Below are 14049 nucleotides of genomic sequence, written 5' to 3' on the forward strand. Positions count from 1 at the left end.
AGAATTTTTATTAGACTTGTAGTGGTGTCTCTTTTCATGACCTTTCTTGTTACAGGAGCGAATCCCATGGGAGTAAATGGGGCTGTGGGTGGTCAGTCTCAGAATCAGCAGTCTAACCTTCTCCAGGATACAATGTTGCATCTGAACATGAACTCACAGAGGTAAACCAACCCTTCGCTACATCTCGTGTAACTAGTCATTATTCTATCCTCTGTATTCAGAGGGTTTTAAAATCTCACAGTAACACTAATGCAGCAGGTGTCTGTCAGTTTTGATAAGTTCATATGCAAACATAAAGTGGTCCTCATTTGTTTCCATCACTTACCTTTCAACAGTTTGATGAATGACAGTGCTGTGGGGTCTATGCCTGTGGCCAACCCTGCTGCCAGTGCTGGCATGAGGAAGAGTTGGCATGAGGACATCACCCAGGATCTACGCAACCACCTGGTGCACAAACTGTAAGTTGTACACTGGTTTGTGAAAATTATGAAAGAAGTTACAGTAACATCTGTCTTTTTTTATTAGTCACATTTTATAGTGGAAGAAGAACTTTCAAACAAGTACTTAATTGGCTATTTAATCATTATAACCACCGACCAAAGCTTTTGATTAATTTCTGTGTTGTCCTCTTTCTTCAGAGTCCAAGCCATTTTTCCCACTCCAGACCCAGCTGCACTGAAAGACCGGCGGATGGAGAATCTAGTGGCCTATGCGCGTAAAGTCGAAGGGGATATGTATGAGTCCGCTAATAGCAGGGTGGGTATATTGTCTCGTCTGTTAATGATTTGTGTTTTATCATAATCACTGGTTTATAAGTCACTATTATACATCACACTTTTCAGGCGGAGTATTATCACCTGCTGGCGGAGAAGATATATAAAATCCAGAAGGAACTGGAAGAGAAGCGAAGGACACGGTTACAGAAACAGGGCATGCCCCCTACTGGCCTGCCGCAAGGGCCCACAGGGATTGGTCAGCCAGGGCCACCCACAGGATTGCCTACTAGTGAGTACTCATCCACAAAAGTTGCCCCTCCTTGCGACTGATTGGCAAGTAATTTGTAGTTGATGGCTGTGACATACAGATGGTACTCATGAGTTTTTGATGGTACCGGAATGAAATTTTTTGCCGCCGTATGTCGCGGTTGTGGAAGCAAATGCATTTCTGCTTTGACCGCTAAGTGGAGCTATAACCATAGATTTCCACAAGTTATGGGGAGATTTTTAAAATCACTTTCACATAACCAAATTTAGTAATCAAAAGCCTATGTAAGCATTTGTTGTTTAGAACGAATTCAAACAGAACAGTAAATGTCAAAATTGTGTTTGATCTGTCCTTTTCCATGGACTGTGCAGGCGTTACAATGCAGCAGGCTACTAATACCCTGTATTTCATAAAAAAAATAATTCTTAATATGTTATGTTATTTTTTTCCTTGCAACAAAATAAACTATAGAAAATGTGAATTATATAGGCTACACATTTATTAGTAGGCTTTATGTCAATATTGTGACCACATTATTTAATATTTGTCACAAATAAAAAGGTTTTAAATGTGCATTTAATTAGGAACACTTTCCAGTGCTTTATTCATAATCTGTCATTTTTATTAGCAGTATGTTTATTTTTAATTGATACTTAATGACAGCATAAAAACATTGTAAATATTTGCTCTTAACTGATGTTGGCAGACAGCGTTTATAAAGCGTGTATGCTTTACCATTCTTAGTAAAGCTTAGAAATAAGAGACGGTATTATTATGGTCAAGCATTTGTTTTAATAAATAATGAAAAATTACAATAAATTTGCTATATTCCATTAGAGCCTTTGTTGTACTGCTGTACAGCTGACAGAACCTTCTGAAATAGCTCAGTGTATCTGTTGCAAGCAGTTTTTGTCAGACGATCACACCAGAAAGTCACAATGGCCAGAAAAAGCTCATCTTTAAACCGTTAAATTATTGTTTTGTGAGTCACTCACCAAATTGATAAAATTAAAAGATAAGATAACCATAGCAATGGATGAAAAGCATCAAATTTAAAAATAGATCTGTGCAAGAAACAAATGGGTGTTGGCTGAATATGTTTAGTATTTAGCATAGCCTCTAATCACTGTCAACTAGGAACAAAAGTGTTTAGATACATTTGTCTGGTGTGAGCATGTTGCATTCCTTATGTGAATGATAAATATATCAGTTAAATCTGTATTTGTTTTAATAATTGTTATAATAATTTTAATAATTTAATAATCTTAGTTAAGTAGCTGAAGTAGGCTAATTAGAAGTTAATCATTAAAAGTAAATTGACTAAAACTAAAATAAAAATTAAATAATAACTAAATAGTATTGCTTTAAATATATAAAAAATAAAATAAAAAAATTAAGAAGATAATAAAACTGAAATTCAGTTGAAAACCGAAATATAAAAATAAAACTAATTTAAAGAACCGTTGCTGCATACAATTAAAATAAAACAAAACAAAACAAAAAAAGAAAATGGTACAAAGCAACACAACAAATTAAGAACAGAAGTTTTTTTCTTTGTCATCCTCGCTGATGAGCCTTTTGATATGTCATACCCAAACTTCTGGTCCTAATAGTAAATATGACAACAGAACTTGACAACTGCGCTTGTTAAGCGATTTCATAGATTTACTTGTTTATTTCTTGTTTTGCCCCTCTACCTGTAGATGGTCCTCTTTCCGATCCTTCGATGGTGCGGCCTACTGGTCCAAACCAGATGAACAGGATGCCGAATGCTGCTGGTTTGTTAATCTCATACATATCTGTGTGAGCATGGGCGACATTGAGTGGCTCTTGAGTGAGGGGGGGCAAGAATTTTTCTTTTTTTTTTTTTTTCAGGTACAAAACGTCTTATTGCACATGATTCAGCAAATGATTCACAGAAATTTTAAGCAAACAAGTTTGTTTGCTTGTTTATTTACTCATTTATTTAATAATCCACTTAATTTTATTATCACGGGATATGACGCGGACAATATGTGAATCACTGTCCATCATTTTGCGAACATCTGGTGATAAAGAAAAATGTAACGTCGCAATATTGAAAATATTTCCATTTTAAACCATGAAGGCGAGCTAGTGGATATCACACAAACAATGTGCAAACTTTGCGTGAGAGTTATGGGGTGAAGAAGTCATAAATATAGGTGTGGCACACAGACACACTTTTGGCAGAACTCGAATGTCCTTGCATTATTCAGCCTGAGGGTGGCGCTCTAATGATGATTAACAGACTTTAGTACACATGACACACAGAATGTTGGAATTGTAGTATATTTATTACCTCCGTATGTTATTTTAGAATATTGTTTTAGAATAGTTATGTAGGAATTCGAGTGAGGAAAAATGTAATGTCTATTCTCAGAAAAACATAAAACACAACAGAACTACTGTATATAAAAGCTATTAACATGAGCACGTTTAAATTAAAGGGTTTATACTCTACTCTCATTAATTTAATACACTACTCCACATAGGAAGAACAGACATGCCAACTAGTTACTGACCTGATGCAGACACATATCTGAAGCAGACTGATATCGTATTGGTCTGGAGCGAGGTTTACGTGAGGTAAAGTCACGTGGAAATAAGCCAGAAGTCTGCCCCAATGGCTCTTTATGAGAGCGTGCTGCAGTTCCATTTTACACCACAGATTTACATTGGAAATTTGTGGGGCGCTGTAGAGCTGGAGAGGGCTCTGAGACCGGCTGCCCTGCTTAGTATCATACAGGCCGAATCCATGCGCATCATTTTAATATATCCTGCTCACTTTATTTATTGCATAATTCTGAACACAATTATAATTTATTATTAATTCAGTGTATATAGAGGTCTAGAATGAATATTTTGGTGGGGCTCTGCCCCACCTGCCCATACAGATGAGCCGCGGCTGCTACAGAAACTGAAAGTAAAAGCTGACTGAGCTTTTGGCATCTGTCGCTGCATTAACGGCACATATTCTCTTACAGATGATGTGAAATGAATCTAATTTATTTTCTTAATATTTCTCTTGTGGCCCATTAGTGAGAAAAAAATAGTATTTTTCATGAATCGAGAAGTATTTCATGTTAAACAAGTAAGCTATCTAATATTTTATTATCCTCGCAGCGTGTCGGTTATGCGGTGATGCGCTATGATATTGCGGGGCAAATGAATTGCAATATTAAATTAATAATAAAGGTAGCATAATAATAATAATTTAATAGCTCTGCGTGCCTGTCCGCTATATGCCACTGTGAAGGGATAATCGGTGTTCAGGCACGGCATCAAAGCGATTAGCTGTTGTATCCAAATCCACATGCATGGACCGTTCAATGTACAGTACTGCAATGTCTCCTGTCTCATGCTGTTTCCAGTGGCGGTTCTACGGTGAATTACACCCTGGGCGAGACCCCCTTCGAGTATAAAGATGATTCTCAACTATGTTATGAAAGATATAATGGAATTAATTGATACACCGTTTTACTTTATGCAATATGTGGGTAAAATGGCCATAAATTAATATTCCCATTCAATGCAATGTATCTACAGATGCTGGTCATATAATTAGAATATCATCAAAAAGTTGATTTATTTCACTAATTCCATTCAAAAAGTGAAACTTGTATATTATATTCATTCATTACACACAGACTGATATATTTCAAATGTTTATTTCTTTGATGATTATAACTGACAACTAAGGAAAATCCCAAATTCAGTATCTCAGAAAATTAGAATATTGTGAAAAGGTTCAATATTGAAGACACCTGGTGCCACACTCTAATCAGCTAATTAACTCAAAACACCTGCAAAGGCCTTTAAATGGTCTCTCAGTCTAGTTCTGTAGGCTACACAATCATGGGGAAGACTGCTGACTTGACAGTTGTCCAAAAGACAACCATTGACACCTTGCACAAGGAGGGCAAGACACAAAAGGTCATTGCAAAAGAGGCTGGCTGTTCACAGAGCTCTGTGTCCAAGATAGAGAGAGGCGAAGGGAAGGAAAAGATGTGGTAGAAAAAAAGTGTACAAGCAATAGAGATAACCGCACCCTGGAGAGGATTGTGAAACAAAACCCATTCAAAAATGTGGGGGAGATTCACAAAGAGTGGACTGCAGCTGGAGTCAGTGCTTCAAGAACCACTACGCACAGACGTATGCAAGACATGGGTTTCAGCTGTCGCATTCCTTGTGTCAAGCCACTCTTGAACAACAGACAGCGTCAGAAGCATCTCGCCTGGGCTAAAGACAAAAAGGACTGGACTGCTGCTGAGTGGTCCAAAGTTATGTTCTCTGATGAAAGTAAATTTTGCATTTCCTTTGGAAATCAGGGTCCCAGAGTCTGGAGGAAGAGAGGAGAGGCACACAATCCACGTTTCTTGAGGTCCAGTGTAAAGTTTCCACAGTCTGTGATGGTTTGGGGTGCCATGTCATCTGCTGGTGTTGGTCCACTGTGTTTTCTGAGGTCCAAGGTCAATGCAGCCGTATACCAGGAAGTTTTAGAGCACTTCATGCTTCCTGCTGCTGACCAACTTTATGGAGATGCAGATTTCATTTTCCAACAGGACTTGGCACCTGCACACAGTGCCAAAGCTACCAGTACCTGGTTTAAGGACCATGGTATCCCTGTTCTTAATTGGCCAGCAAACTCGCCTGACCTTAACCCCATAGAAAATCTATGGGGTATTGTGAAGAGGAAGATGTGATATGCCAGACCCAACAATGCAGAAGAGCTGCAGGCCACTATCAGAGCAACCTGGGCTCTTATAACACCTGAGCAGTGCCACAGACTGATCGACTCCATGCCACGCCGCATTGCTGCAGTAATTCAGGCAAAAGGAGCCCCAACTAAGTATTGAGTGCTGTACATGCTCATACTTTTCATGTTCATACTTTTCAGTTGGCCAAGATTTCTAAAAATCCTTTCTTTGTATTGGTCTTAAGTAATATTCTAATTTTCTGAGATACTGAATTTGGGATTTTCCTTAGTTGTCAGTTATAATCATCAAAATTAAAAGAAATAAACATTTGAAATATCAGTCTGTGTGTAATGAATGAATATAATATACAAGTTTCACTTTTTGAATGAATTGGTGAAATCAACTTTTTGATGATATTCTAATTATATGACCAGCACCTGTATACACTGTATCTAATTTGCCTATTGTGTTCTTGGAGCAACATTTAATGAAAAAAGAAGTGTAATAATTGGCAACATTTTAATAATAATATCTAATATTTCATAGGAATATTGATGTATAATTTATTTCCATATTCACTTGTTGTGTCTCCCAAAATGCCTGATAAACATGCTTTAAGTCCTGATGTCCTCTACAGTGGACATGTATGAAATCAATGCCCTGTTCTGTAACAAAGTCATTTTTTGATTTGAAACCCCATAATGTTTTGACATAACGTCTGAGATGTTGGTTTATGAAATACAATTTGAAAAGTAGTAGTAGAAAATTCCGTTGGCTAATTATAGGGCCTAACATTAACCCAACTGATGGAAATAAATAATAACTGAACTTGTAACAGTTTTGTTGCAAAGCACAATATTATGGTGAAATTAGATCTCGTGCTTGTTGAGTTAAAATCGAATTATTGTTGTATAAGCAAGCATAGCAAGCATCAAGGCTAACAAACTTAAGAGTTATACCCACCAATTAACATTAGACCTTCATTCATGACATGGATACAGTAATAATCACACAGAGAAAACAGTTGCATTTTTCTAAATTAGGCACCTGATGGCTTTGACCTTTTCCTGTCCATTTCTGTGTTTATTTGGCACTGGACAATCAAGAGATTTCCCATCCCCCCCAACACTGTTACTCACGACCAGAAGTCAAGACTAAACCATTTCACCTTGGTGACCACATAATCGTTTTGTATTACCTATTTTTATTAGCCATTTCACACAATTCAGAAAAATAAAAATGTGCAGGAACTATAGGCCTGTATTTATAATATTATGAATGAAATGTGCGGTATTTGGAAGAAAGTCAAGGTGTGACTGACTTTGGCTCACTAATTCTATTAGAGTTTTGCTCTATACAGTGGATCCCCCATTCCCCCAGCAAAGAATAAATAGTTACAAAGAATAAATAGTTATTTATTAGTTTTAAATAGTTACAGAAAATGATATTTCAAATAAATAAATGCTGTTCTTTTGAATGCTGATTTTATCACGGTTTCCACAAAAACATTAAGACCTGAAAACTGGAGTAATGGCTCCTGAAAATTCAGCTTTGCCATCACTTGAATAAATGACATTTTAAAATATATTAAAATAGTAAACTGTTGTTTTAAATTGAAACATTTTACAATATTACTGTTTTACTGTGTTTCGATCAGATAAATTCAGCCTTGGTGAGCATAAAATACTTATTTCAAAAACATTTAAAATCTTACTGCCTCCAAACTTTGAATGGTAGTGTATATGTATATATGCATTAACACTCTCTTCTGCTCTGTGCTTCGCAGGCATGAATCCGTTTGGGAACCATATGGGAATGCAGTCCATGAGATCTACACCTCCTCTTCCACTCAACACAGCTCTTAACCAGGTTATTACTGTGACTAGAAGTGATACATTTTGTAGATTTGTTATTTATTACTGCATAGTAGTTCCGTGGGAGATTGTGCACAAAATATTTCTTCTAAATGCTGAGTGTTTTGACTGTTTCAGGGAAGCATGGGCACTGGGAGGATGCCACAACCGAATGTTGCACAGATGCAAAATCAGTACATGCAACCTGGACAGTTTCAAGGTTCAAGTCCAAGTCTTGGTGCTGGATCTGTTGACATGGCTCACCCAGGAAATGATGGCGCTATTACTCAAGTAAGAGAGTATAGATTTTCTCTAAATTGTATTTGAATTCATGAGGATCTTATCTGTAATAATAATGTTCTTAATGTACTATCTAATTATGAATTATTATATTGCATTGAGCAAATGCTACTAGTACTTCACACACACCTATACCTATCTGTCTTTATTTTTTGTATACATGTGGTCCTGGTTTTGTCATTAAACATTCTAGAGCTGCAATGCGTCGTTATGAATGCATTCTCAGTGTTTGCTCTATTTTTAATTTGTCAGCAGGGGCAAATGCCTACTTTATCATCTTTACCAGTTGGCAGTCCTTTAGCCCAGCCTGGGTCTGCTGGAGGGGCAGGCAGCGGGTCCTCGGTGGGCTCTCTGGGTCCCAACAGCATAAGTGGGGTTCCTCCAGCGTCCACCCCAACACAGTCTATCAACCTCCCCCACTGTCCGCCCGTCCACCAGAATTCTCCTTCTCCAGCACATAGCCGCACACCCACACCCACACCAGGCTCCCAGACACCCCAGCCCCATACACCCAGTCTACCCCAGTTAGCCACGACCGGCAGTCAGCAGCAGTTACCTCCGTCCACCACTTCTGACAATGTCATGCAACCTCAGCAGCAGTCATTAGGAGGAGGAACTCCTCCCGGTGTTTCTCATAGTGGCCTCTCCACGCCAAATGGCAGCCAGCATCCCCGCACTCCGGTAAGTACTACTCCTCTGTATAACACAAAAATCCTGGGGCCTCATTTATAAATAAACACATCCTAAAAGTGAATGCACAACAATTTCTGAGATGTTCCTATGAATGTTTTCTAAAGCATCCGTACACACCAAAAATATTCCAGGTGCATCCCACTTTATAAATTGCAGTTCATCTTCAGTTCAAGAGCAATGTGAAGAAGTGCATCAACTCCACCTATATGTATATGTATGTGTGTGTGTGTGTGTGTGTGTGTGTGTGTGTATATACACATACACATACATACATACACACATACACACATATACACGTTTTCATTTGCGCATAGAATAAAAATCTATATCGTTATTGTCTATTACACTTTACATTTTAACATTGTTGGATTATTTTAATTACTGTTATATATGAGCGCAAAAGGTACACGTTCTTCAGTTGGTGTATGCATGAACATTTTCACATCAGTTTTTGCCTTTTATAAATCCTTATTTGATCCTCACTTTTGACGTAGGATGAGATCCATGGAATTTGGGATCAAATCCAATTACATGAACATTTTATAAATTATTCAAAAATCTGAGATGATATGAACAATAAAAATCTTAAATGTTTCAAAGATGTTATTGTTAATGCTAATCTTAGACTGTATTATTTAAACCATGCTCCTTTTCTGCTACATATAGTTATTAAAACGTTTTTAATGGGATATAAACCTTAACCAGAAATGTTTTCATACACATAAATATTATCATTAGTTATTTAAACTTCCACTTATAATTTTATAATTTCAAAGATGTTCTTGTTAATGCTAATCTTATTTATTTAGACTGTATTGCATTTTCACTTGTGGTCTTAGATTTTGGATCCTTCTGTACACTATTTTTTACCTTTTTGACTAATTTTGTCTTTTCTCTTTTAAGTTGTCTCATAAAGGTTCTCTGCCAGTGGACGGCCAGGCTGCTACCCCTGCCTCTGTCAGCAGTGCAGATGGATCATTTCAGCAGGGTCCTTCAGACTCCACAGCCTCCTTTGAGCCCAAGGTGGAGGTCAAGCAGAAAGAGGAGGAGGATGAGGATGAAGAAGCCATGATGGGAGGAAGAACTGGAAAGCAGGAAGACATTAAAACTGAGGAGAAGCCTGAGGTAAGATACAGAAGTTGTATTTTCAGTAAATAAGAATTAAAGTCTGAATGGTGTTAATTATCTGACAGACTATAACCATGTTGATTATTAGTAACAGGGCTCGACAATAGGGACTGCCCGATGGCCCAGGCCAGTGTGAAAGACGCTCGAAAAGGTTAACGGAATTGTCACTTGCCTGATCGGGCCAGTGCTGCGTTGTCACGAATGTTTATTATTTGCACATTTTAAGTGTGGTCAATTTAAACATTCAAGCGATTTTTAACCATTCAGAATCAAGCGCAAAAAGAAACGATAGAGAACTTTGTTCAGTACCTGCGCGCAAAGTCTCTCTGTGTGCTCGTGCTTTTGAGTACTAAATTAAGTTCTCTTTCACATCTTTTTGTGCTTGGATGGAAAAATACACGCAACAAAGTATGTCAAAATGCCCGATTTGGCAAGTATTCATGTAAACACTGTCAGTTATGATCTGTTGACTGAACATAAACGGGTGAGAAAGAAAACGCACGTGTAACAGTATATTGGATCTGTGCATTTGGTCTTAAAGTGACAGCAGCCTAATATTCCTGCTGCCATCTGTCATTAATGTTAATCAAACAACAAAAGACAAAGAGAAAATCACACTGATCTTTACTAAACAAGTTTTGTAGTAAAATCTGTGAACCCTGTGGTAATGTGGTAAAGAATTGGCTGCTTTCTTTTATCAGATAAAGAAAGAGGAGCCGTTAACTGATGGTGTCCCAATGGAGACATCTTCCACTGCAGCTGGGGAGGACAAAAAGCCAGAGATAAAGACTGAGCCTAAAGAAGAAGAAGAGGGTTCAGGGTCCACAGTTACCCACAGTTCACCTTCTGGAGTCCCTAACAAAAAGAAAAGTATGATCAGACCCCACTTGGGTATTTTTGCTGCTAGGGATGTAAAAATATAATGGGCAACAATTTAACTGCCATGCAATATTTAATGAATCTCACACATCAATTTATACATTTTACTGTCTATTTGACTACAGATGAGATTGTAATTTGATGCTTGTGCTTAAATTGCTGCCATTAGTAATGACTGAAATGCCAAACAGGGCAAATTTTTAATGAGAGGTTTTTTTTTTTTTTTTTTTTTTAGCCATTTGAAATATTTTCTTGTGTGCCTCAGGTTAGATACCTCTGGTTTAGACTGAATAGCTTAAATATTCACTGTTGTGTGTTTTTGTCAAAGAATTTAAGAATTTATATAGTAATTCTGTGTATCTTACTTGCTTGTTCATCAGTTTTTAAACCAGAGGAGCTGAGACAGGCCCTGATGCCCACACTGGAGTCTCTTTACCGCCAGGACCCCGAGTCTCTGCCCTTCCGCCAGCCTGTGGACCCTTCACTGCTGGGAATACCAGTACGTGTGCTGTCCGGTGCACAGCCTCCTTCATATAATGCTGTTTTTGATTTAACATACATAACCATATTATTATATACATATAATATACACTACCATTCAAAAGATTTTAAAAATATTTTTAAAGGTCTCTTATGCCCACCAAGGCTGCAATCATTTTATCAAAAATACAGTAAAACCATATAATATTGTGAAATATGATAAAAAAAAGTAAATTAAGTTTTCTATTTTTAAAATGTGATTTACTCCAATGATAGCAAAGGTGAATTTTCAGCAGCCATTATTCCAGTCTTCAGTGTCACATGATCCTTCAGAAATCATTTTAATATGCTGATTTGGTGTTTTGTAACATTATAAAATGTCTTTATAATCACTTTAGATTCATTTAATGCATCCTTGCTGAATAAAAGTATTAATTTCTTTTAAAACTTTCCTCCCAAACTTTTGAATGGTAGTGTTTATATTTTCCGTCAGTCGTGTATAAAATCATCATTGGCAGCGATCAGTTGTGGGATATCAAATACAGTCTTAAGTTCAAGTCTCTCATTTATGGAAATGTACGATTCTACTGAACTCTGATATTTAACATTGTCACTTTTGGCAAATCACAGGACTATTTTGACATTGTGAAGAATCCTATGGACTTGTCTACTATAAAACGGAAGCTCGACACGGGCCAGTACCAGGAGCCGTGGCAGTACGTGGATGACATCTGGCTCATGTTTAACAACGCCTGGCTGTACAATCGCAAGACGTCACGAGTCTACAAGTACTGCTCCAAGCTGGCGGAGGTGTTTGAGCAGGAGATCGACCCAGTCATGCAGAGCCTTGGCTACTGTTGTGGGAGAAAGGTAAAACGGAGGATGCATGAGTGTTTGCACATATTAAATTGTCCTTCTAATATGATGCAGTATGATGTTTTATAAATCAAAACATTCCTCTTTGTTTGTAGACCAAATGAATAACAGCTTGTGGCTTTATAGTGTAGGCGTTGAGCTAACAAAATTAGCTTTCTCATCCAAAGAGTTAGTCATATTATGGGGTTTTGTGTCATAGCACAGATCAAGTACATACTGAACTGAAAGACACCTGAAGTTGATCTGTTTTTACAAATACTGGCATTTGTCAGTGTTTTCTGCTTTTAAACCATCATAACACTAGCTACTGTTTTTTGTTTTCTCTCACAGTTTGAGTTTTCTCCCCAAACTCTGTGCTGCTATGGGAAGCAGCTGTGCACTATACCACGAGATGCTGCTTACTTTTGTTATCAGAACAGGTAAGGAACTTACGACTGAGGCCAACATCAACGGACATGAAAGAATTTATATCTGAACGTCCCATGTTATGATTATTAATTGCATATGCATGTGAAACCTGTTAAACAGCTTTTTTCCACTGTATCTGGCCACATAAAGTGCACTGACTTGCACCACGGTTGATAAGAGTGTCTTCTTATCCCACCTTTTCCACCAATCAGTCCTTAGCCATTGTAAAATCCTATGTGTGTGAAAAGACCTGGCATTTTAAAGTGTGCTTTTTTCTGCTACATATAGTTATTAAAACATTTTTAATTGGATCATATATATGTTTTCATGCACACACATACATATTATAGTTATTTAAACTTCCTGAAGTCCACTTATAATTTTAGTCAAAGTTTCTTGAATCAAAATAGTAATTTTTACATGCCCATTTTCACCCTCTCTATGATCCTTTAAATTAAATGGCCTGTTTGTGCTTGTATACCTAAATGTGGTTAGTCATATGTTAATATCTTCAGAGTACATAGAAAAATTTTATGTAAAAGAGTTGTATATTTCTTGATATGACACTTTTGTCATGAATTTTAGTCATTTAATTTCAATAATTGCTCATAAACGAATACAATATGTACGACTTGACACTGATCGGTGTAACAGTGCCATAAAAGGAGTAATTCTGATCTTTTCATAGAGCACCTTTAAAATGCCTGTTTGCTTGACATTGTGGCTGCAGTCTTTTTGTTCATGTTTAATGTGCTCATGTGTCCATAAGTCTCAACACCCTTCGCAACTGATTCTGCTCCAGTTTTGCTATAATGATTTTTCTCATTATACGTGTAAATGCTAATCTGTGCTTTGCTTTGGCTTTCTGCTTGTTCGTTGTTGTCTCCCTCCTTATCCATCCATTTCTGTCTTGTCTGTTTTTCTTTGTCAACCCTTTTCTTCTCCCCTGTACTTTGCTGTTTGTTGTGTCCGCTGTCGCCTGCTTTCATCTGACCAATCATCTGCACCTAAACCCCTCCCTGCTCAAAACCCCTGCTCAAAAATCCTGCATCATGATTGGCTCCTCTGGCGACGACCCTGTCCTGCGCTCCCCCTTTGGCCTGCCTGCCCTGCCCTGCCCTGCCTTGTCCTGCACTGATTGGTGGCTCCCTCCTCGTTGCCTCACTGTGATTGGCTGTGGTGTTGGCGCATGGTGTAGTTCACCAAAATATGGGCTTCTTGCTGACAGGTACCACTTCTGTGAGAAGTGTTTCAATGAGATCCAGGGTGAGACTGTGTCCTTGGGAGATGACCCATCCCAAACTCAAACGTAAGTGTCTCCTCTTTCACACTATTTTTAATCAGTGTTTTATTATAGCATGCTCTTTTTTTTCTTTTTTTTCTTCTCTCTTCAGCTGTACAACAAGAAAACAAGTTTGTCTAGTTTGTCAAGTGTTTGCAGTATCAAGACCACACCTCACCCATATTACATATATATTGATAGATGTGTTGTTTGTGGAGAGATCTGATTGCACTTATCTGTTATAAAAGAACAACGCTTACATATTACATCATAGGTTTCCGTTGATTGAAAATTTTCTGTTATTTACTAAATGTTTAAAAAAAAAGTATAGGATAATAAGGTAGTAAATGTTAGTAAGGCTAAAAAAAAAAAGTTATGATATCAATTTTACTTTAAAAATACCAAGTTAAAATAGTTTACTGATGGATAAAAATGGAAATATTCCATC

General features: G+C 37.4%; 1 protein-coding gene across 10 annotated transcripts in view; it reads left to right on the forward strand.

Moving 5' to 3' along the window:
- The window catches only part of ep300a (E1A binding protein p300 a), a 34281-nt gene that overhangs the window by 12901 nt on the left and 7331 nt on the right, over positions 1–14049 (forward strand). For 5 of the 10 annotated variants that reach the window (XR_007932995.1, XM_051915423.1, XM_051915426.1 and 2 more), the window contains exons 7-20: positions 56–161; positions 336–458; positions 639–756; positions 843–1005; positions 2688–2762; positions 7489–7571; positions 7694–7846; positions 8108–8536; positions 9452–9673; positions 10378–10546; positions 10936–11054; positions 11666–11905; positions 12242–12330; positions 13518–13628. Coding sequence is in view for 9 of the 10 variants with exons in the window: in XM_051915423.1 (XP_051771383.1) it covers positions 56–161; positions 336–458; positions 639–756; positions 843–1005; positions 2688–2762; positions 7489–7571; positions 7694–7846; positions 8108–8536; positions 9452–9673; positions 10378–10546; positions 10936–11054; positions 11666–11905; positions 12242–12330; positions 13518–13628 (2200 nt within the window). In the remaining variant the exon portion in view is untranslated. The other 5 variants (XM_051915431.1, XM_051915427.1, XM_051915429.1 and 2 more) reach the window with 4 other exon arrangements.

This window comes from Ctenopharyngodon idella, chromosome 12 (assembly GCF_019924925.1).
Source record: "Ctenopharyngodon idella isolate HZGC_01 chromosome 12, HZGC01, whole genome shotgun sequence".
In the NCBI taxonomy this organism is placed as follows: Eukaryota; Metazoa; Chordata; class Actinopteri; order Cypriniformes; family Xenocyprididae; genus Ctenopharyngodon; species Ctenopharyngodon idella.